This window comes from Acanthaster planci, linkage group LG01, assembly GCF_054643075.1.
Source record: "Acanthaster planci isolate LZ-2023a linkage group LG01, COTS_SCS, whole genome shotgun sequence".
NCBI classification, from domain to species: Eukaryota; Metazoa; Echinodermata; class Asteroidea; order Valvatida; family Acanthasteridae; genus Acanthaster; species Acanthaster planci.
In genome coordinates, this window is record NC_141777.1 from 37,321,633 (window position 1) to 37,346,765 (window position 25,133).

Sequence of the window (25,133 nt, forward strand, 5' to 3'; positions counted from 1 at the left end):
CTTCATGCACATGTTCAAATCAGATCTACAGGTTCCAACTATCCATAACTACTAGGTCGGCCATTGCGGCTATACACGATGGCTTCCCAGATTGTTCGACCGTGTCCAACATTACTGCTCTTAAACATCTACTCCGGGGGATGTTTCTTGAGCGTCCCCCAATTCCTTCATGGGACTTGTCAGCTGTTCTCCAGCTACTTGCTGGTCCTCCTTTTGAGCCTCTCAGTGACGCATCGTTGATCAACCTATCAGTGAAACGGGCATTCCTGCTGGCAGTTACTACCTTACGGCGTGGCAGTGAACTGAAAGCATTGTCCATTACAGATGGCCACATTCGATGAGAATCCCATGGTGTTCGTCTCATCCCAATGCTTGGGTTTCTCACCAAGTACCAGTCAGTTTCCTTCCATCCTGCTGACATTTTTGTACCAGACATTACCAAACACACTGGGACTCCCAACGACAAACCATGGTGCCCAGTGCTGACTCTTAAATGGTACTTAGCCAAAACCAGAAAACTCAGAGGTACAACTTGGCAGCTTTTCATCACCACGATAAAACCTCACCGAGCTGCGACCAGAGACACTATAGCCAGATGGGCAGTTTCAAGTTTGCCAACTCAGATTGGCCGAACTCTGTGGACAGTGAAACACGACGCCTCATCAGAGCTCATGATATCCGAGCAGTTTCCACATCATGGGCCTACTTCAGGGGCGTACCGATGGAGGAAATATGCAAGGCAGCATGCTGGAAGACCCCATCTACTTTCACCACATGCTACCTCACCGATGTTCTACAAAAGGACTCTGCACATGGCAGAGCTGTCCTAACATTGGCCATATCGATACCGAAGCGTTCCTCATCAAAGCGGCCCACCACTGGAACGACATAACAACTCCATTATTTTGTGAGTCTGCAATAAAGTTTTGACAATTTCATACTCTTCTGGCACTCTCATTATGTAGTGCGTCCTTGCCACACACCCCTCCAAGGGCTCGGTGCTACTCTGCATATTTAACGACTGTTTGGGGTAGGTTGAAAGCAGAAGACTCCCCCCCCCACAGGAATTTGGGTGAGGTCTGCTATTGAATACCTACCCCAATTAGTCGGCTCCCTCCCATCCTTCCCCACTTTTGGCTCGGACGATTTTAATACCGGAAAAGAAGGACGAATCTGGCAGCCATTCCGCTATGCATCATGGGACTACAGGGCACACTACGGTTGATCAGAAGTTTAGCAAATGGAGTCAAATGCAAAGGAATTTGCATATTTAGCGACTGTTTGGGATAGGTATTCAATAGCAGACCTCACCCACATTCCTGTAGGGGAGGATTTCATCTCATGCTTCTGTGGCAGCTGACAACAAAACAGCATGTGGTCTTAAGAAAACAAATTAACATCAGGGTCATTCCGTAAATTTGGAGTCCAAATTTTCCTTTCCCTTTTACAGATACGATTTGGTAAGTTTGGAACACAATCTTTAATTTCCGAGAGTGATTAAGTATCGCAAACTATCTGCCAAACGAATAAAAATCATTTGAAGTCAGCCTCAGTGATCCTTTGTCAAATTACACAGGTCAGGTGTAACAGGGACAAAAAAGTCACATTGGACCTCAAATTTATAGAATGACCCATCAACAACTTCTCACAAATGGGATCGCAAATCTCTGAGTGGATTCTTCAGTTTCATTTCAAAGGAACAGATTAGGACCAGAGACTTCATTTCAATTAGCCTAGAATTTTCAAGGGCATAAAATTGATTTGGCGCACATGTAAAAAAATTTCAAAATCAAACAATCCACTTCAGCTTGGACTTAAAAACTCTGTCACAAATTACAAGTACACCAATAAATTAAGACATTTTAAGGCAAAAAGACTCCTGAGATTTTCACAGCTCTTTTCAACAACTTCATTCCTGCCGTTTAATAAATTGTGCAGTGGAGTTTGACCATGATGCCTTGCTTCACCGTTTTCAACCTTGTAGAAATCAACCCCTTGGATTACATCTACAGTTGCCTTGGCTGCCAGATTGAGATCATGAATGAAGACGAAGAGGAAGCCCAGCTCATACTGCAGTACATTGACAACACCAGTGAGTAAAGTTGATGAACGCTGTCATTGGATGCCAATAAAAAAACCAATAATGGCACTGTTTTGGAAGTTAAACGTTTAATCATCATGCCCCGTAAAACTTGATATATGCCTCTGAGCTCATCAGCAAGCTGCTCTTGAAACTAATAGAAATAGGTGTTGAATTGGGAGATTAAAGTTACTCTGGGAAAATTCTTAAGCCTCACTTAATTCCAATATATTGCAGCAGTTACCTCCGTAGATTGAGAGCTGCTTTGCACATTTATGTCTTTTATGCTAAGCATCACTGATGAGAAAATGCAAATTTTCACAAGGAGTACACAGACCAGTTAAGGTCTACAAACTAATTGAGCATAATCAGTTGGACGAGTTTTCAGTTGAATGTGCACAGACCTGTGATGTATACACGTTAAAATTGTGGTTAAGCATCGTACATTTTTCTACAGAGAAAGTACAAAATTTGTCAGTATTTGAACAGTAGTTTTAGCAATTTGAAAGAGTGCCCTTTCCATTACAAGCTTTCAGAGATTTTGTCAAGTCTGCCATTAGATCATATCCGTCCATCTGCAATTCCTGAGTGGCAGAGGCCTGTACACTAGATTTACACACTAGATTTAACAGTGGTATGATTTGGTCTTTGTTTCTGGTTTTTCTTCCTCCAGCCGATAATGGCAAGTACAGTGTGCAGGCCATCTTTCGTCTAGCCAGAGAGGGAAAGGATGAGAAACTGAGGTCCACTGAGCTGGGTAACCATCGGCTACTGTGGCATGGCAGCAAGTGTTCCAACGTCATCAGCATCCTGAAGAGAGGCTTGCTCATCACCCCACCGGAGGCAGCCGTCACTGGATACCGATATGGGAGGGTGAGTGGAAGATGGGCAGGGTGTGTTGGGAGGTTTATGAGGGGGGGCTGAGGGTCGTGAGGGGTGGGGTTGTTGAGACATAACATAAGTGCTCGGCATTGTCGGCACCCTAAAGAGAGGCCAGCTCATTCCCTCATCAGACTCGGGTGGTAGTTGTCTGGACGAGTGGACGTTCATTTGAACCCTCTTGCCGATGCCTGAAACTGCTTCCAAATTAAAGGACCGAGTTCCCGTAACCAACTTTAACCATTGTTCAGGAACTCCATAGAAAAGAGAAAAAAGCTTCTAGAAGGGAAACTTGAAATATAAACCACGGAATGCTGAAAGAGATCTTTCGTTTATTTGCAAATATTGCCAATTGTTTTGGGCAAGACAGAATGAAAAAATTGGAAATAAGTTTTCTCACATGCTTTTTTTTTATCTTTGAGTTTAAAGTCGATACAGTGCCCGTACTTACTTTAGCTAGGGTAAAGGTTTCTTGCACTTCTCAAGAATGCACCCCACTAGTCAGGGGGCACAGATGGACAAGGGTGATTAGAAATGGGGGGGGGGTTAGGGTGCAAGCAATCAAGAGGGCCAAACCTTCCCCCAGTGATCCGGGGGGGGGGTATTTCTGATGAAATATAAATGTTGTGGCAAAGTTTTCCTCATAAGTACCAATACCAGTCTATTATTAACTGAATGGGTTTGTAGCTGGTTTCACCCAGACGCTGACCATTGCTGATCCAAACTACTTACAGGGACTCTACACATCTGACGCCTTTGCCAAGAGCGTCTCTTATAGCGTGGACTCCTTCGGCAGAGGGAACTCCAACTTTGTGTTCTTGTGTGAGGTAAATTTATATTTTGCGTCATGAGTTGCGTCTAAAGTGGTTGGAGGACCGCTTAGTCAAGGGCGGATTCAGAATCAAATTTCTTGGCGGGGGAGGGGGCAAACTTGATTTGGGGGGGCCAAATACTTTGATTTTTTATGTGGGTAACTAGATATTCTAGCAATCTATCGTTGCCAAGCAGTCACCAGACTATTTTACATTGGCAAATGAACAGAAGTGCAAAGCTCCCAATTATACCAAACCATTTTGCCCAGTTATAGTGTATTGTACACAGATACATGGTTTAGCGTGCACTGAGGTAGGAAATGACTTCATCAGATAGCAGCCCCCGAGTATTAAAGTTTGAGTCTTGAATATGTTCTGTAGTGGACATGATTTTATTTTAACATCAGTCTCATCATTTGGATCTGCCAGATTGCCCTGGGGAAAGTGGCTGTGGATTATGACAGCGATCTGGTTGTGAAGGATGGCTATGACAGTCTGCAAGCCAAATCTGGAAACAAGATCCTACTGCCCTCAAGGGATCTCTTCTTGACCTCAGGTAGACTCTAATGATCTCGTCGTCCCTCTCGGGGTGCCTCGACAGTGTCCCTGCTCCAGTCATGTTGCATCTGCTGTATGGCGAAAGGTGTAGTGGGATGAAAGTGAATAATCTAAGTCCACGTTTCCTCTTTCCTGCTTTTCTGTTTTACCGATCCTCTGTTTCTGCCCACAGTGGGGGGGGGATCAAATCTTGCCAGGTTTTATTTTTCAATGTCTAGGAAGGATTTACAGAAACTCATCAGCGTTATTGACATTCTCGGCCAGAGGATTTTGGCCCTTTGCAGTTGTCACGTGATCATGATTTTTTAATTGGGTGTATTATTACAGTACATTTATAAAGTTCTAATTCAATCTGATGACGGGTTTTGCTGTTATGGTCATCTGTAGTCCGTGCTTTCGCGCTCGTTAGCCTCTGCATTCAGCACAGTCAACAGAAAAAGTTCAGCTTTTGGCCTACCTGTCTCGGAGAAATTGACATTTCCTGAAAATGAATTTCCAATTTTTATAACATTGGCATGAAAAAATGACCATGGGACGTGAGTGGGAAAGTCCTGAAGTTGCGGCCATATAAGAATATGTTGCAACAGTTTTTTGAGGGAATGGATGGGGGGGGGATTCTGCCCTACCCCCTTTTAGGATAAAACTCATGCAGATATGGAGGCAGTAAAAAAGTCAGTTGGTAAAGGGGAACTTTGGACAATTCCCAACTGTCAAAAAGACCCCCCTGAGCATCAGCAGGGTAGGGTGAGAAAAGGTTATTGATGGACCTGTGAGTTCTTTGCCCGCACACCAGAAATTGCACAGGTAGAATGCAAAGTCAAACCCTCTTTCAAAAACCCTCCCTGCTCTTATAAGCCCACTGCGTGAACTAAAGAGGGTGCTTTGTTGATGACCAAAAATTTCACTCGGTGGCCAGTGCACTGTGTGTGCACCCTGGTGCTTGCGTATACCGCAGAGTGGGCATTTTTTATTATTTCGGCATCCATGGTATAAATTTATAGTTCATTATGTCACATGGGCATGTATTGGCAGATCCAATCGGGGCCATGCTCCCCCTCAAAGAAGCAACTTTGGAAAACGATGTAGAAAATAGTGATATTACCATTTCACTTCACTCATTGTCAAAAGTATGTGAACATTTCCGAAATTTAGCCTTAACCCCCCCGCTGGAATATCTAGAAAAAGTTACATTTTTCAAATAAAATGTTTCCAATTTTTGTCACCCCCAAAAGCAATGCTGCCCCCTTCCAAATAGTTGATTCTGTAGTCACCCATTTGGGTGTGGGGTTAGTCGGTTGTCAGCCCAACCCTTTCCTGACAGTAGACGTTATACACTAGTAGGCAAGTTCAGTCAAGGACCCTCAGTTTGACTATCTCTCTCGAACTCGCGTTAATCAATGATGGTTGGACTAGACTAGTCAAGTATTCACGACCAGCTTACCCAGGTTGGTCCCGTCGTTGGTTGCCATAAACTGTTGGTAATAGCACAGTGCAGAGAGGACCAGTTATAAGAAAAATACCGGAAACAGTCTGTCACTAGTAATCAACCATTTTCACTTTTGTCATTGCTATTTTGCCCTTCTTGCGGCCACCTTTTCTCCCCTTCGGCCTAATGACCTGACAACGGTTGGCATAGGTCATTCACACTTCGACTTCACTGCACATGCGCTTGGTACGTCATGAACCAACCATTAGTGAACTAGTGGTCCATGATCGAACTTGCTCATAGTGGTTCATGCCCGGCTGTTTCTCCCCCATTAGGTGCCACCATTCCCCTGGCCAGGTTGGAAGATGCGAGTGATTACCGTAGGTACAGAGACTACACTGAGTACGTGGTGTACAAGGAAAGCCAGGCGCGCCTATGTTACCTTGTGCAGTGTCGTCAGGAAGCAAACAGCGACGATGATGTTGATGATGACAGTGAGGATGATGACGAAATGGAAGACTGCGATGACTACTAACCTTCCAGCGGGTGCATACTGCGAATATGTTCCAGGGATTCCACTATGCTTGTTTCATTTTGACATTCCAGGTAGTGCTAGATAGAGCACTGCTGTTTTTTACCATCCAGCATGAAAACTATGCTGATGAGATTTGTCTTAAAGTTAGGCAGTGGAATGATTGGTTCATCGGGCACACAATGGAGAAATATTTGATGAAGAAAAGTCAAGGGAGAAGTATATGAATTGAACTTTTGATGAAAACTTTTATTGGCTTTTACCTTTTAGAAATGGAACTCCTAGCATTGGCAATACCCCAAAAGAGATTCTAGAAATAACCCAGACCAACATACCAACTCGAAGATTTGCTATCATAAATGCATTTTGTCAGGTGCAATAAAACCGGACTCTTATGTCTGGTATCTCACCTTGTGCAGGTGTTCACTGGAGGCCTGTTTGTTTCACACGGATCTCGATCAGTGATCCTAACGCTGGTTTGCACCATCCATTAGGCCATCCATTTGGTGTCTCTAAACCAATGACAGATCACTGATCGTGATCCTGATCCATGTGAAACAAACACGGCCATGGGGTGCCCTACTTTGTTTTAATAAAAACGTTCAAAACTCACCTTTATATTTCAGTTAACCTCATGCTCAACTTTTGTTCTATTATTATAAAGATATTTTATTGCTTTTTTGTTTTTTCTGCTAATACGTATTCACTGAATTATGTCTTCCCCAGATGACTTAATAGCAACAGTGCCCTCAGTTGTCCAAGAAAGCTTGGATAATTGTAAAAAGTGCACTTTTTCAAAACATTTAACAAAATACGAATGTAAAAGAGTTTTTATACATGTACATTGAGAAAGAAGTACAAAGTTGCAGTAAAATTGTCTCAGAAAAATTCACTGCAGCTACACTTTAACCAGAGATGAGTTTCCACTTGGGTCGAATCATAATAATGTTGGTGTCACTGAACCATGACCTAAGCACTTAACTTCCCCTTTGGGATTATTGAAGGGGTGTCTACCATGTTTTGACATTGACTTTTCTTCTCGGTATCCTAGAGCTGTGTGTACAAGACATAATTTTCACCGGTGACTTGGATGCGATAGAATACTTTGCAATTTATAGGAGTGCTGGGTAGAGTCAACTGCATTTCTTTCAATGACAATTTGCAGAATTACCTGAGGAAAAGACTTTCAACTAAAGCTCTTTTTGGTGGATCTCTTTTTGATGGGAATACAAAGGTCTTTATTTTTGGAAATTTGAAATCTGAAAGAGATTAACAACTGAAATAATTTACAGAATAGGAATTAATATGTCATTAATATATATATATAGAATATATTTCTATTTTTAGTGAAGAAATTAACAAATTTTAGAGTGTGGATTTATAACAAGAATAACTTGCCTCAGAGAGGGAGAAGTAAGAGCAAATTAATTTGTTTAAAAAACTTTTACACGCCTCGATTTTGTACTGAAATTGGAGAGCATCAACTTTTAAATGGAAATACTTTGTAATTGAATACTTTTAGAGACAGGTGATTGTGTAGTATCTAGTGACAGTTTGAATATTAATGTTTTAATTTTTGTTTAAGTCACGAAGAATTGAAGTGTAGCTGGAAATGAAATTCCACCTTCCAACTGAAAGCCATGTTAGTGCATGCAATTGTTTGAGTTATTCTTAGAAAGTTGGACAAAGCATTGTTGGTCTGGTAACAGTGCCTAGGAAACTTAATGTAGTGCCTCAGCTTATGTAGTTAGGTGACTTGTTCACGCAATTTCCTCTGCCTTAAGATATTGCCTTTCTCTTTTATTGCAATGTGATGTTACTAATCATTGCTAAAATCTTTTTCTCGTAATTCATGGATATCACTCTGAAATCGGACTAATTTGATCAAATTTTTACAGAACAAGTGGTACTGTTTGTATATCACGTGTCAGTACACTGACTTCGGATTTCAGCAAAAGAAGATACGGTTATTATGAAGTGGAAACTTAGACTGGTTCCGGTCCCTATTATCGGAGGACATCTGTAAGATGTCTGGAGACTACGTACAGAGACTACGTACGGGATGGGAACCAGTCTAGTGGAAACTTGCATGCCGAGTTCATGCTTCATTTTAATTTGCGTTTTCTTTTCCAAATTCATTGCATTCATCAAAGAGTACTGTAATTAAAAAAAGTCCTTTTCAAGTTGCTTTGCACTGTTTCTCATAAATGAAATAACTTAATCCAGTTTTATCAAGCACTTCCATCAGGCCTCTGTACAATATTAGTGTCACACATGCTGTGCAGCATCATCTGCTGAAGTAGACATTTCTGGCTTGTGCACAGGTGGCAGTAAGCAGATGATTCTCTTGCATGTACCGTTTGTGAAACTGGGCCGAACCGCTTTACAAGGCCAACGACTGTATATTGCGTGATCTGTTTTTAAACACAGCACCAGAGACAGTAACAAGCATGACAAGTAGTCAATTCCATTGAATTGGAGGGCTGAATTTTTTTATTTGGGATTCTTCTATGGAACAGATTCATCAATGTTATGGTACATAGTCATATATTATTATATTCCTTATATATACATAGAGTTAATTCAAACATCCCACTAAGTGTCATGACTTGAGTGGAGGAAACTTATCAAGACTTTCAGGAACGACCCTTCCCAACAATAAAATTCACATGGTTAGAATGGTCTGCACCCATGATTTAAGTTACTGATCCAGATTCCTGAACCACTGATCTGCATCACCTGGAAAGAGACTAAACAATAAATATCATATGAAACAAGAAGTGCGCTCATACGGTGATTTCCCTCCAAACGGACACTGTTGCTATCTCTGTTCCTGGATGGAGTGGATAGCTAGGTACTCCTATGTATTCCCAATAATACTCTGCACCTAGTGTCCCACAATCCTCAGGAGGTTCCCACAGACAGAAGTCTGAAATTCTGTGACTTCCAAGACTTTTCAGGGCCGTTTTCCAATACTCAACTTCATCTCTGTCTCGGGCTTCGTATACGAAACCAATGCGGGCGATTCACATTAGTGCGCCTCCAAATGTTTGCAACGCGTTGGCCAATCACAACTCGCAAAATTTGATGACCGTTTCCAAACACGCATTTGGTCGACAGATTTAGCACACTGTGATTGGCCAACGCGTTGCAAACTCTTGGAGGCGCACTATTGTGAAACTACCTTCTTTCCGACTGTGGGCCTAAAGCGTTTAATTAAAATTGAAGTACTGTAATATTTAGCTCTCGTGCATCTTACTTGATGTTTTGGGGCACTATCAAACTTACTGTGCTTACAAAAGTCGACAAAGTCAGTTAGTAAAAAAAAACAGTTGAAGCCTAAAACGGAGCCGAAGTCGAGTATCGAAAAACGGCCCAGGACTAAAAATGACAATTTCCATGGAATCGAATGCAATTTTGCAGAAAAAAACAGGTTTGGTATGATGACCTGGAAGACTGTTGTAACCACGACAACAGACTGACAAGGACAAAGACTATAAATCTGTCATTCAGTCTCAAATCAAAAGCAACCCATCAATCATAACCTTTCCGTTTTTTTTAAATCTCACAACAGGGTTCCAGGACACTCACTGTTCCTAATTTTCCATGACTTTTCCCACGATTTTTTTTTTCAGGATTTTCCATGACCACAGGAACTCTATAATAAAGTTATGCCGACTAATATCCCACCTTGTTCCTCTGTAGAGCAAAGGGCAATCCTAGAAGCGTACCCATGACAAGCTGGTTTTTTTTTCGTTTCACCAGCCAAATGGAGTTCAAATAGAAGACACGGGCTTCCACGATGCCAATTGGTGTAATTTGTGCACATACTATTAAAAATATCTTTACTGGGATAAGGCACTGTGAGCATGTTCTCCTAAGAGGATTGACATCTCCTTGAGAACTGTGATGTATACAGACCCAAAACGCTGCAAACAAGCACTGACAAAAAGCTACGACAGTAAACTCATTTTTTTGCCCGTTACAAACTGCAAAAGCTTCAGAATTTGACAAAAAAAGAACCTGCTGTTGTCAACTTGAACAGGTCCATCACCATTTGAATAACTCTCTAAGATGGTGGGCAAAACTGGGAGTGGAGACAGGATTGGACTAAAATCTGGGCTAGAAATATTCAATCTCTTCTGCAATGTCGGCATGTAGGTACTTCAACAGTGTGTACACTGCCACCCTTTATGACGTGTGAACACACAGGGCTTCCCTGTGAGGACATTTCAACACATCCTGGCAAATTCTGTATGTGGTCTCGGGTGATGTCTATACTCGTCCCTATACTTGAGTGATTCTCATTGAGTTTGTGTACATATACACACAAAGGCTAGTTTATGGGATTGGGTGTGTATGAACTATGAAGCCCTGGGGCAGTCTTGGACCAGGTTGAGCGTTGTAGCAAATCCGCTCCGAGCTGAAGTGCACCCCCAATCGGCAAAAAACAAAGACATGGTTACAAGCGGGTCCTTGCACGCGTTCTGCGTGTACGCAAAGACCATACATGCCGGATTAATTAGTTACGTGTGCTCCATATCAAATGCTCATACTTGAGGTGCGCTTATGCAGCGAGTACCAAAAAAACGCCCTCTCTTGTTCCGCTCGGAGTGGATATCACTCTTGAGTTTCGGAAAGTGACAATGCAATAAGAAATGTCTCACGAATCTTGAATAAATGACCACCAAGGGTCAGCATTTGAGAAAGTCCAGCTTTGAGGACTATACTTGCAATTGCTTTAAAATGTTCGTACTTTTAAAGAAAGTGGTTCAACACAGAAGCTGATCCCACGGTTCATGAAATATTATGCGTAAAGTCCTAGCCGTATGTGATCAAAACAAGGTTTAGTTTCTCTCTCAGCTTGCCATCAGTGAAGACCCAGGAGAATACATTGAAAGGGTCTACACAAGGAGATTCTTGAGATGAAACGGTCTCCATCAGGATTTCGTGGAATAGATATTTGGAAATTACTTTAAAGAGAGGCATTTTTAAGTAATTATTTGTTGCAAATTTGAGGTATTGTATATTATGGATATTCGGTTGCACTTTCAGCTTGGGAAGGTGACTTTGGGAGCATTTTTACATCCAAGTGTTTTAGTACACAAGAACAAAGCAATGTCTGCACATAAATTTCGGTGCAAGTGTGCAAATTTCATAGAGAGAGTCACTTGCACTTCACAGTAAAGAAAGCTGAAACCTTTTGTGAACTGCTTGCAATATTAAATACTGAGGTTGAAGGATTCAGTGAAATACACAACATGAAAATGGGCTTGACTGCCTTCACTTTCTAAACCTAAGCAGTTATTACTTGACAATGTTAACCACTTGCTGCCGGGGGCAGTTATCAATGTTGATGATGCTGGTCCGGGATAATTATCATTTTTTTTCTGTTTTCAAAATTCTTAAAAAATTCCTATCTTCATTTACTGGACACTTACACACACGTGAGGGACTGCCTTGTGTCCACTCTAGCCTGACAGACAAATCTATTGACATCCGAGTATTTCAGCCAGGCCTGCAGCCTTTATAACTTTCTTTTGTTCACGAACCTCGCTCAGTGCACTGCTGACCTCTTTTCAATAGGGGCCAGATTAGCGTGCAGCAGTGCTCTGTGGCTCATCGCTGCGGTGATGGAGCACTTTTGTTCCCGGTGGTAATGCGCTTGCTCTAAATGCCCCAAACTGTGGTACAGTGTATACTGTTTCAAAACAAGGCTGGATTATCTCCACTTTTGAGCGTGAAAAACTGTCGGTCATGTCCAGCAGCCTGGTCTTTTGTTCCGAGTACGGTCTTTTGTTACAAGGCCCTGTTCCCTTTGTCCGAGTTCAGAGACCCCGGCCACGCATATAAAGCATACCTGTCCGGATCCAGAATCCCCGGCAGGAAGTGGTTAAACAGATATGTGAGACAAATGAAAAGAATCTCAAATCATGAATCTCTAATAAAATCAAGTGCTAAACTTAAAACTATGAACGTGGGCTTTGCATGCACAAATATTTTTCAAGTGATATTACATGAGGCAAATTTTGTAAGTATCCCCGCGAAAGGTCACTGCAGTGGAAGAAAGGTCACTGCAGTGGAAGAAAGGTCACTGCAGTGGAAGAAAGGTCACTGCAGTGGAAGAAAGGTCACTGCAGTGGAAGAAAGGTCACTGCAGTGGAAGTGCGCCTGGTTGTCTTTCAGTGTCGGCACTTCATTGTCCAGTTCACCAGTGAAATATCACCTTCACGGTGTTTGCTGTTAGGTTTGTACAGCGCCCTCAACTGTGGACTTTAAGACTGCTTTGCAGCCTGTGAGACGACTGTGAAGCGATCACCTTCTTCCAGGTTTTTTTTTTGAACTCTGCCATCATTACTAATTGTCCGAGCCTCTGCTCTGGAGACGTTGTAATCTGCGTCGTCGTATCTCACCGTGGTCCAATTCTTCAGAACTCCCTTCTTCGTACTCGGGAATGAGTTCCCCTTCAGTGGGTGGGGTGAAACCGCTGGCTCCATCCAGACTTGTCAGGTCTGCAAGGAAAAGGTTTCATCGCTTATGACTGTTGAAAGCTAGATAGACATTCACCTTTTTGGTACAGACAATAGGATTATGCAGTACGGTGACTTATATACACCTGTCACTGCACAAGTAGCAAATACAACTTTGGTCCAAGGACACAAGACCACCTCGAAGTTCTCTCACTGCAACTTTGACTTTGACAAAAAATGTGGAAATTCTAATCTTCACATGACTTTGTACAGTGCTTTTCAATGGCACGCGTCGGAAGTGAAATACGACAAAATCAGCTGATTTGGGGAAAAGTTGCATGCCTGTAACCAGTCAAAAATACTGAATGGAATTTTATGTTGTTTTTTGGGGGGTTAACCCCACAGTGCAAAAAAAGAATCTAAAACCACTCGTCTCATTTTATTTACCTGCTGAGGAATCCTTGTCTTTCTTCAATGTTGGCACTGTGCCAGCAGAGACCTTGGGGGTGGCCCCTGAATCAGCACTATCTGTGGTCGTTGTGCTGTCTGGTGCAGAGGCGGCAGATGTCATGGGAGTTGTGCTAGTTGCGGGAGATGTGTAGCCATAGAGACTGGTCGATGGTGGGGGTGGTGGTATGCTGGCGAGGACAAAACAATCATACAATCAAATCAAACGTACCTCTGAGCAACTCTTTGCAGGTCCATCAAAAACTCAATGATGAGTAGCATTATTAATGATACACTTCTGAGTACTTGTGAAGACTTCTGAGTACTGGTGCAGACTTCTGAGTACTTGTGCAGACTTCCGAGAACTTATGAATACTTCTGAGTACTTGTAAATACTTCTGAGTCCTTGTGCAGACTTATGAGTACTCATAAATACTTATGAGATTGTGTGAAAACTTGTGAGAGCTGGTAAATCCTTGTGAAAACTGGAGTACATGTAAAAACTCAACTGGAACCCAAAATAGCTCCGCAAAGCATTACTCACCCCAGCTCACCAACGACACTCATGTACTGCTGTATCTGCACCATGGCAGCATCCAGCAATGTGTGGATGCCACGTAGGCACTCAATCCTTGCCTCTAGGTGCTGGCGCTCTGTGCCCTCCATGGCACGCAGCTCCTCCTCAGTCAGACCGGCAAAGTCTGGCGGCGGCATAGGGGGTGGGGTGGCTGTGAGGAAGCAACACATGAAAATGGACAAACCTCAATCGGAAGGCCTGGAATTTGTGGAATCAATCTCTCCTCCCCAAGGTAAAGTACACGGCCACCTGACTTGGAGAAGAAACTGTAGATAGTGTGGAGCTTTTATACCAGGGGCTAGCAACAGACGAGCTCTGCGTCAGCAACAGTTTATGCGCTATGCAGTCTTCTAGGTGACCTTTCACTGACAAGAGCATCAACCCTTATTACACCAATATTCCATCCAGGCACTTGGCTTTGCAGTGCCATGATGGATTCCGAGCTGGGCAAACCAAACACAATTGCTTCACAAGGGATTGTTCAATATACATCCCAATAAGCCTTTTGCTGATTACCTTTGACCCAGGCAACTTTGAACCTGGTACACTGAGTTCTTTAAATTCACGTGAATATAACAATTTGAATTCTCCTTACTAAAACCACTGTTGCTATACCTCGTGATTTGGGGCAAGCTTTTGCTTAGTTACATAAGAGACGCCTTGTAACAATACAGTGTTCTTAATGGATAACAAGGGCACAAAGGAACCAGTCCATTCCAGATGTGGTGGTCGCTATGCGAAAGCTTGCCCCGAATCACAACGTATAGCAACAGCGTCTTTAGTCTGAGGAATTCAAATCGTAATGTTTATGTGCAGTCAGATAACTCAGTGCTACAGATTTTATTCAAATTTAACTCACATATGGCTGGTTACGTCTCATTACAAAGAATGGAGGCCTTTCCTTAAGTGCATAATGCTGGATTTCAAGAAATCAATCATTTAAATCAATAATTTAAAAAAAAAATGCAGAGGGGTTGGAGGAGTCCTTTTTGTTTGATGCCTCCAAGGTCAGAGAATGCGTGGAATAAAGATACATTAGTAGGTATTTGTGGCTGGACCATCTCCTTCGATTTTTCCTTACTCGAAATAAAACGCGGAAAAAAATGAATAAAAAAAATGAGGGAAATACAGCTTACCAAAGGGAGGCATCATGAAGAACGGAGGTGGAGGCATCATGAACGGAAAAGGGGGTACCGATGAAGAGGGGTCCGAGCTACTTGTTGCACCGGCAGCAGCTCCGTCGGTTGAGCCAGCTGGGAACGCAACAATAAAGAAAAACCTCGTGAGAAAAACTGGGCATGGATGCATTTTATTTTGAATTTGTACTTTCATTTTCAACTGCATTCCCACAGTGGGTTGAGACAAGGCAAGTGAAACGAATCGGTGAAAAGAAACAACCCAGCGGGTGTATTCTTTATAACTGGACATGGCTCTCTTTCTCTCTCTGTCAGAGTCCAGCGGAGTTGTGAAACTGTGACAAGACAACAAGGCCCTCGGCAGCTGAGACACTCTGTCACTGGAACGCAGTGCAAGAACACTTCAATTTGGGTGAAAACATGAAACATCCTTCAAAAGCAGGGAGGGGGCCTAACATTGTCTATTCCCTCAAGTCCACATTGCAGTTGATAAACTTGACCAACCTCAACTGCCAAAATTCCACTTCAGGTTAAAACTGCAGTATGATGATGATTTCAGGGCTAAAAAAGCAACAATTTACAAGGAATCTGACATTCTTTCTGATTATAACAAATCTGCCCAAAAGGATATACTGGATGGTGTTGGACAAAATTTGGAAGTTTTTTAACGCATTTGTGAACTTGCATTGTTAGCTACATGCAAATTTAGAGCAGAATTGGTTTTGAAGCGCACCCCTGTGTCCGACGAATGTACATCGTGGTGATATGAGACATATTTTTTTACCAGCTGGTTGGGTTGTTGAGGTGCTGGAATCCCCAGTTTGTTGGCTTGCAGCGGGTGGTGTGGCAGGCACAGTGCCTCCCTGGGCCTGGGCTGGTTGCTGGCTGGCTGCAGGAGCACCTGCCGCTTGCTGCTGCTGCTGTTGTAGCTGTTGGTTGGGCAGTTGGGCCCCCGGGTGGAACTGGGGCATCCAGAAAGGATAGCCAGGAAATGGAGGCATCATACCGGGCACTGGAACAGAAATTTGCGAGTACTCCACACTTGAACAATACGGTACATAATTTTCCGATAAGCCTTCTATACAATCATTCTATTGCAATTTCGTCATTATACATATGTTTTCACTCAAATTCTATTCTCATTTCGGCTACATTCTCGCCAAAATGGGCGATTTATGTCTACTGCAACTGAATTACATCTGAGCCAAATTTTTGGCTGTGTTTTGGACAGAATTTACCAGCTGAAATTGAGGGTAGGTGATCGCTGTAGACATTTTAAGAGGAGTTTAAGGTAAAGAAGTTTGCAGTAGCACCATGCAAGAATATCTCTTTGAGTACGTCTGGTTCAGAAAGAATTACAGGGTACTCAACGTTTCAGACAAGTATGCTCTATCCGTTGTCAGGAGACTGCCAAGAGTTTTGTGGCAATGAAAATAATGATATTTAGCCACATTTAGTTGTCACGAAGAACAATGCTCTATCATCTGATCATGGATAAAAACTCTTTTTACTTGGCTAAAAGGAAGAACATTTCTGCACTATAAAAACCTCTCAATCCATGAGTGTGCAATAACTGAATTTGATTCAGGATGGGCACCTTTAAATTGTTATCCCGTGCACCAAGTAACCAACAGGCGACAAGACTCACTCTGTGGTTGCTGCTGCTGTGGTTGTTGCTGATTGACCTGGACCCGGACCGTAGCCGCCGGTGCTCGTAGCACGTCCATACGGCAGGTTGGGCAGGTCTGCTGGCGCTGGAACCAAGAGCGCAGGCAGGCCGTGTGGAAGATGTGGCCGCAGGGTAGCTTCTTGCAGCCAGTCACCATCTCCTCCCGGCAGATGATGCAGACATTGTCGGCGGAGGCCAAGTCCTCGGCTGTGGCGTCTGGATAACTGTCAAAAACACAAAATTTGGTGATAAAGGATATTTACAAAGCACACATAAACACCATTACTGGTGCTCTAGGCTCTACGTCATTATTAACCCTGCTCATCGGGCCTGTAGACATTCATAAAGACCATCTGTACTGCTTAATGCAGCCATTTCAGGCGCAAATGGCTAATCAAACCAAATAACCACCTCTGTCCTCAAAAATATTTCTACCCCTGGGAAGAGAGAGGCAAACCTGAGTAAAGTCACTTGCCCAAGGTCACAACATGGGACCGGCTACTAGATTTGAACCTGCGACGCTACGTGTATAATCCGGAGGTCCAAATCCTAACAACCAGGCCACACGTACCCTACATGGTAGGTGGAAACAGAATTTTCAATTTTAAATCTTAATTCATGTCTCCATGCTGAAAAGTAATTATTGTTTCTTCTTGCTATCGGGCTACCATACTAAATCACTCCTACAAAGTTCCTGATTCTAGAAGCTGACCAATACTGGGTTGAGGCTGCGCAATATTTGGAATGAAAAGCCAACAAGGCATGCACCACTACTTTTGCAAACCTGCCATCTGATTACTACATAACAATTGATGCGGCAGAGTCGTCCAAGGTTCTTGCACTAATGATAAAGAGGTTTGGGTGAATGAACATTTACTCACAGCGTGTTCATATTTCTGATGGCTCTCCTTGACATGATGACATCGTTCACTGCTTTTTTGAAGGATCTGTTGAGGAAGCATTATCAGAATATTTACGTAAGCATCAGGCCGAAAAAGAACTGCTTCAGTGGAAACCAAGATCAACGCAGCAGTGCCCAATTCAAATCCTATGATAAACACCTGTAGAACGAATGCCAACTTGTGGAGAAGCAAAACTCTGGTTCGCTTTTGGAAACGAATAGCAGAACCCAATATGTGCAAAGGTAAACGTAACACTTGGATTTGAATGTCCCTAAAACCGTATTGCTCTCCCATGCAAGCTTACAATAACATTAAACTTCAGAATTTTGACCTAGTAAACAGATTTCTCAATCCTCTGAAATCCTCTGGAGGTTTTGAAGGATTGAGGCTGCAGGGCAGAACTGCCTTGCTGATTGCGAAAGTTGCATAGTCTCAAGGATGTGGGTTCGACCTTGTGTTACGTTCAGCCATGCATAAATTCATGCCCACATTATATGTGAAATTCTGCATACTGCTCCAGGATGCCATTCACGCTGCCTCAATGTAATGAGAGGAAATGCTAGAGGATTTTGAAGGATTGAGGATGTATCCTATCCAAAAGGGCATCGGCAGTTAGGGTTGATAAGAGTAAGTCCCAATACATGTTTGGCAGTATTACCTCATAGCCAAGTACATCGGTCGTATAGCAAAGAGTGGGAATGTGTGGACTTTGATCATGATGGCAAGGAAAACGGTGTACAGCATCACCTTCACAAAACCTGCAGGGATAACACAAACGGGTTCATGTACATGACATAAAGCAGATTGGCAATAGAGGGCTAGGTCACATAACATGGGTAGGGTTATGAACTGAAATGTTTTTCTGTGTTGCTGCCCTGCAGATCCTTTGATCTGCCCCAGAATAACTCTCAGAATCACACTCCATGTCCTCTTGTACAGTGATTATGCTTCTGGCCAACAATGAAAATGGTATTGAGATGAATCACCAACTATACGTTTTATATTGTATTATGAAATGTATGAGTACTTGCTTCGGTTCTTCATCAGTGAGATTCAATTGGTTTATACAGCAAGTGGGTGTGTCTAAATTACCTAATGGGAAAGTCTGCATTCTGATTGGCTGACGCATTTAATGTAGTTTGGGCAAAAATGTGAAGGCCTAACAGGGACTGTTGTGGCCTATAAAAGGCAGTGCATGGAGATTAAAACTTCACTTCCAGAAGTGATCCTAAAAAGACGGAAGTGGGGACAGAACGTAAGTCTAAACAGTTTCACTGTGTGCATTTTCTTATTGTCCAGTCTGTCCGTCCAATCCACAGGTACATCCATAAAGTCCACAGGTACATCCATAAAGTCCACAGGTACATCCACAAAGTCCACAGGTACATCCACAAAGTCCACAGGTACATCCACAAAGTCCACAGGTACATCCATAAAGTCCACAGGCACATCCACAAAGTCCACAGGTACATCCACAAAGTCCACAGGTACATATAATCCACAAAATCTCCAGGTGCTTGCAATCCACAAAATCCACAGGTAATCCATGGAATCCCAGGTCCACTTATCCCCCAAATAATAGTCCTAAACTGACTGGCTCGCCACTACTGTTAAAACACTGGATGTCTAGCCGTTGTCCGGTGCTGTGGCCTTCAACTGCAGGGACCGACCATCATTGACCAAAACCGAGGGTACAGGGGTTTTAATGAAGGCTGTTACAATATGGACTCATAGCAGTGTATATGCTCCATTACTGAGGCGAGTGCAATAAAAATCCTTGCGCATAAATTATAACGTACCTTGCAAATTGCATTATACATGTAAATGCACAAGTGTTCTTCAAAATGTGAGCCTCTCTGCTTTACGTTTTCTTGTCTCTAGAGCCAAAGTCTATTTTCTTCAACCTGGTAGGTGCATGAGCATAGGGTATTAACTGATGATCCAAAGCCAACAATGAAAGCTGCAGTGTGCACCAACAGATTTTTCACCCTACGGCACACATGTCACATTATCCATGCCTGTGACAAAACACGCTTTTCATGTTTTACAGCAGGTTGGCATGGTCATGCTCTGACCATCTCTAACCAATCATTTCACTTACTCATGATGAGGTCTGTGTACAGCATGTAGACAGCTTTGCTCTCCCATGGATTCTCGCTCTGGAGATCGATGGTGTGCAGGACGTACTTGAAGCTAATGTTGATGATGATGGTAAACAGAATGGCATACTGAAATCAACACAGGGGAAAAAAATCAAGGGTAAACTGTAAAACAGGATGCTGACAAGTAAAGTGTGAACACACTAAAAACTGATTCAACCAAATTTTGTAATCATCAAGTTCAAGAACCTATGATAGTGAATCAATGGTATCCACAAGAGGACCACTTTTGTGGCTCTTTTCAACATTTTGATCTCATGAGAACAGAAAAAATTTAGTAAACACATGAAGCTTACCCGCTGAAATGTATTGCAATGAACACGGATTTGACCTTTTTTCAATACTTGGTTCACGTGTAAGTGAAGACAGATTTGCCAAGTGGCACTCCAGCTTGAAGGCAACTCCTTACAGACAAACGGCTGAAGTGACGACAACGATTCCAAGTATTTACGTATTTCCATCAGAAGACTTTCCACCCTTGATGATTTTTGAATGAAAATTCACCAGCTTTTTTTTTCAATTTTTGACTGAATGTGCACAAACACAAAGTACCTTTGCAGTTGGGGATGCATCATTGAGAGCACAGGGGTACAGGTATCGATAAACCAAAAATTGTCGGTAAGGTTTTGAATTTCCTTCAGAAGCAAAGCTCACTGAAAAAACCATGCTACAGGTACTACAGCTTCAGAACTGGGTATATCCAGGACTAGGACTTCCATCTGGGCTAATGGGCTAAATCTAAAGTACTAAAACCATGATGGTACACAAAGCATCTCTCACCTCAAATCCAAACACTAATTGCACCGATGCCCCCTTGGTAAGCGTACTGTAGTAGGCATAATTCATAAACATCATGTCCAGTGTTCCCAACACAGCTAGGAGACCTGTTCAAAAGGACAAACGGGGTAAATGTGTTTAGCTGCTCATGAACTTAAAAAGCCCAGCTGAAGCTTAATAATTGTAATTCACGTACCACTGCGTTCTTTGCATCCAATTCACAAAGTGATTAAAGCAATAACTACAAAAAGTACTGGACTTTTCTTAACCCTAACCCCACCCAAGGGTTGCTGGCCCTAACCTTCCCCATTCACACAAAGTTAAACACCCATATGGGACTTTGTGCACAGAGGCTGTTGGACTCAGTTTTTCTGAGGTATGCCAAACCCAATGCAAAAGCCAGCTGTTTTGGGCCTACCAGACCTATCCCCACAGAATTAAACACTTTACTACTGTTTGGTTGGGGAAGGTTAGGGTTAATAAAAGTGAAGCAGAAAGATCATGCTGACTCTATGAATTAAGTCATTTAAGTGAATACATTTGCAGACCTAAAAAAAAAAGACAGGTTTGGTCACACTGGTACATGTGTATTTTAACCCGAAAATTAAAATTATTCTTTAAGTGGCACAAGAGTAAAGTTTTCAATGTAATCATCTCCTTCCACTCACCTAAAACCCGAATATGAAATAACCACGAGATGACAGGACTTCTTTCCATCTGCACGAAAACATGGAATTTAAACAACTTTTAGGCAACAATGCTCCAGAAATAACACAGTCTTTCACAGTACCTGGTTTGGATTATTGTTACCAAAACTGCCAAGGCAGTTGAAGCAGGATATGTCCTGAAAACCTCTCTCAAGCCACTGCTGAGAAACACGTTGTACGTCAATTTCCTGGGTCCAACAAAAAGCATTTGTGTATACGCGTAGCAATGGGATGTACAAGTTCAACCGTCAGTTCAACAAGAGATGATAGACTTTTATTTTTCCATAAGAGTAAATCCTCTAAGTCTCCGCCCCTTTTGTTCCCATCTGGGCATAACCCAATTCAAACCTTGGCGCCAAACGGGCAGGTAGCACTTACATAGTCCACCCTGTCCTCAGCCAACCAATGGAAGCACTTCAGGAAGAGCAGGAAGGTGAACATGGCGACAAACTTGGGGCTGAAGTCGTCCCTAAAGACGGTGAATGCCAAACAGGTCTCTGTCACTGCATACCAGGAGCGCTCTATCAGATGCTGAGGGGACAGCAAATGGTCACACGTTGGCATTGCAAGAGGTTCTCAACAAATGGTCACCAAAATTTGAGTGGCTACAGGCTAAGTTACAAATGGTAAATTCTCTAAGGATTGGTGGAATGATTTCAGATGAACAATAACGCTATAAGCACATGTACTGTATACGACTCAAACAAGTGTTTTCTACCAAAGAGTTACAGGTCCCAACTTATCTGTGCATCTTTACAAATATTGGTTTTTGTCAATCATTCTTTATTTTTACCACACCCCTCAGCCATTTACAAATTTAACATTACACGTATCTTTACAATGTATTAACTAAATTAACATTATGTTAGTGACATAAGTACTTTTATTTTTTTAAAAGTTTTTTTATGTGGAAGATTTCAAAAGGATTACGCAGTTTGTCGAGTAGGAATCCCAAACACAACAAATTACATGTACGTATGTAGCTATTATTAAACATAAGAACATATGAAACAAATTCCTGCATACTCCTGCAACTTTCAGGGATTTGCTGATTTTCTTTTTAATTTGATGCTCACCACAATCGGGATCCTTCATGAAAGCTGTTTGTCCAATCTGTCAACTATAGATCAAAATATTAAGCTAAAATATGTGACCCACTATGCCCAAACCAGGCTGAGGTAGGTAACTTCATATTACCCCAAGTAGAGGAACTTCCAGTGTTCATGGAAGTTCCACAACTGTCCCTGCCTGTAAGTACCAAAGCTTACAGCAGACAGAGTTTACAATTTGGTTTACTTTGAAACGTGAAAAAAAGGGAGAGAGGAATTGTCAAGCGTCACAGTTACCGGTGCCTCCTTCAGCCTACTGTTGGAATGATGGGTTACATGAGCTCAGCACATGAAAGTGAGAACTAATGTGATACAAATCATGTGAAAGAAGGCCCTTTAGACAAATTTCACAGTGAATCAGCCGGTTACAATGTCAGGTTCTCCCCCTTTTACTCACCTCCATTTCTGCTGCTCTGAGCTGGCCAAAGAACACCTTCTTAAACAGCTTCCCCATCAGGACTACTAACACAAAGGCTTGCATGTAGATCACCTGCAAAATAAGGAAATAGGGCCGAGTCAATTCGAATAATTCATTTGAGTATTTGACCGTCATTTTGATCATCAAGATTTTGATTTGTCAAGATAACTAAACTGCTGCCAAAGTTTTGGAAGAGCCCATTGGTACATGTGGTATCTTATCGCTCAGTCTGTGTATTACATATGTCTTGACATGAAACAGCCATCGAGACGATGAGGGGTCAAATGACGTAATGCTCAACGACCTTTTTAAAGATGACGACTGAGAAAGCGAGCCCGTTAGGTTGAATAGATAAAGGCAAAAAGACTGGAAAATACCTGAATAACGTGAGTGAAATCATTCAATAAAAGGTTTTTAGAAAGCGGAAAGGTCAAGAATCATGTTCGTGTGCAAAAGAAATTGCGCCCACGATGATAAGTGGGTGCGCCGGAATGTACCATACGCCGACACGAAATTGCGTAGACGGATGTATGGCTAAGGATAAATCGGGAGTGATCCGTGCCACACTTGTGGGGCTATTAGGAGCCCTAACCTAGGCCTACTTCCGTTAAACGCTCAAGCACTGCACTATACAGTATCAGTACCTAGGTAAGGCCTACGTTTATCACACAGGTTTACTTACCGCCATACTCGGGTTTGATTTCGTCAGATACACGACTGATGGGTAAAATTGCTTCTTCTGAAAGAATGCATGACCAACTACAGACGCTGTAAGGCCAAAACTGGCCACTGTGAGTAAAAAACCTCTCATTTTAGACACAGAATTCCCCGAGACTCCTACTAGCCCAGAATTCAGAACAAAATTAAACTGTGATTGTGACCCTGCCCAACGACCTTTCACACAACTGGCCCTCATGCGTGCCCGTCAAGCTAGAAAACGTGTTCTTTTCCATGCATACGGGAAGGCTACCGATTACCAGCCTGGAATAACACATCATCAAACTAAATAGAGGGCGCTAAATATTTTAGCAGTAGAGATGTTGTGCATGCTATTAAGCGTAGTTCACGTGGCTCATCCTCATTTGTCAACAACTTGCACAAGCGATATGTCATGAATTACTGTACAAAAATTTAAGTATAAGTATTACTTTGGTATGCCCCTATAAAATGTATCGGGGTTCGCCCCATCAGAATATCAAAAATTAAACTTCCTGAAAGATTTATTTCATCCAACTTAAGGAAATGAACTCAAACATCACGGCCATTCAGTGCGACTATTAAGAAAATCTGCTCTGGAAATCTAGCGGAAAACTAAACTAGAAATTTGAACCAGATGGAAGATTTGAACGAAGAGAGGCGGAGACCACCCATGACTCCGTCTTGTCTTTTAGCTTTTCCGTTTTGGATTCTTGTAATTTTGATGTTCTGTAAAATTTACATTTAATCATTTATTTTCAATTTTTTTTATTGTATTATACACACAGAGAAACAACTTACATTTTCTCAACGTTATACCCGTACAGAAAAAAAATATTTGAAATTTAAATTAAACCCTCTAGGGGAATTGAAAAGATCTGATGTTCAATTTTTCAATCAATTATGCAAAGTTGGTTATATATAGCAAAAACGTTAATAGATTATTAAACATCTATCTTGAATAAGCTTCAATCGCATCAAATACTATGGAAAACTTCGCGAGGGACATAGGTTTGCTAGGCCGAGTGCTTGGCGCAGAGGCCACCAGCGAAAATGTTGGAAATTGGGCAGGGGGGGGGGGGGTGTTGCCCGGCCATGGAAATTCGAAAAGGTGGGGGGTGGGAGGTTGACACCATATCATACACTTTATGTAGGGGCAATGCCAAATGAATGCAGGAGATGGCATATTTATGATTTTTTTAAATTTGCCTTCCTTTTTAGTGATATTGTAAGCATTGGAGTTGTTGGAAAATCAAATAAATTCTTTACAATCCGCTTAATCATTTTGCTCATCACAAAAATTGTGGTGGGATGATTCAATAGCCCATCCACTCCCACCTCAAAAAGTGGGGGGGGGGGTTAATACCCCCGGGATTTTTGCTCATGCTTGACACATTTTCGGACGCCACCGGCTATACGGAACCTAATGATACCGGCGGCGTAGTGCACTTTTTAATTTAACATAATGTAAGACAATTTTCTACATTTTTTAACCAGTCTTACTAGTTCTCGGACGGTGATTTGCTATATTTTGCCCAAAAATCGAAAATGTGTCGTACTAACACAAAGACTAACTGCGACTATAACAGCGTCATCGGGGGTATATACTGTCACTTTTCGCCGTGAGCCAGATTTTTTCCATAAAAAGCAAAACCTCATTATAAATGATTGAATTTCTAGAACTTTCCAAAGGGAAACCCACTCTTTTCGTGAATTTTTTTCAGTGTAAACTTGGACGGTTGAAGTTTAGCCGAGTATCTGAGAACGGCTTCATTATGG

General features: G+C 42.2%; 3 protein-coding genes across 8 annotated transcripts in view; 1 reads left to right on the forward strand and 2 right to left on the reverse strand.

Annotated features, from left to right (window-relative positions):
- Positions 1-8,470, forward strand: part of LOC110982454 (poly [ADP-ribose] polymerase tankyrase-like) — a 57,423-nt gene extending 48,953 nt beyond the window's left edge. For 5 of the 6 annotated variants that reach the window (XM_087135707.1, XM_087135711.1, XM_087135716.1 and 2 more), the window contains 5 exons: positions 1,985-2,092; positions 2,754-2,953; positions 3,694-3,786; positions 4,201-4,327; positions 6,091-8,470. In XM_087135707.1, the coding sequence (XP_086991833.1) occupies positions 1,985-2,092; positions 2,754-2,953; positions 3,694-3,786; positions 4,201-4,327; positions 6,091-6,290 (728 nt within the window). In that variant the 3' untranslated portion in view covers positions 6,291-8,470. Of the gene's footprint in view, positions 1-1,984; positions 2,093-2,753; positions 2,954-3,646; positions 3,787-4,200; positions 4,328-6,090 lie in introns of those variants that run through there. The other variant, XM_087135723.1, reaches the window with a different exon arrangement.
- Positions 1-25,133, reverse strand: part of LOC110982360 (HHIP-like protein 2) — a 304,779-nt gene that overhangs the window by 157,170 nt on the left and 122,476 nt on the right. The gene's annotated exons all lie outside the window — the stretch shown is intronic.
- Positions 8,758-23,556, reverse strand: syvn1 (synoviolin 1). The gene is made up of 14 exons (XM_022241261.2): positions 23,341-23,556; positions 22,638-22,730; positions 21,510-21,662; positions 21,093-21,141; positions 20,428-20,531; positions 19,590-19,716; positions 18,147-18,246; positions 17,468-17,533; positions 16,566-16,810; positions 15,702-15,929; positions 14,918-15,034; positions 13,749-13,932; positions 13,205-13,395; positions 8,758-12,799 (listed from the first exon to the last, which is right to left on the reverse strand). Exons 1-14 carry the CDS (start codon positions 23,467-23,469, stop codon positions 12,645-12,647), a joined length of 1,941 nt encoding a protein of 646 aa, XP_022096953.2. The 5' UTR covers positions 23,470-23,556; the 3' UTR covers positions 8,758-12,644.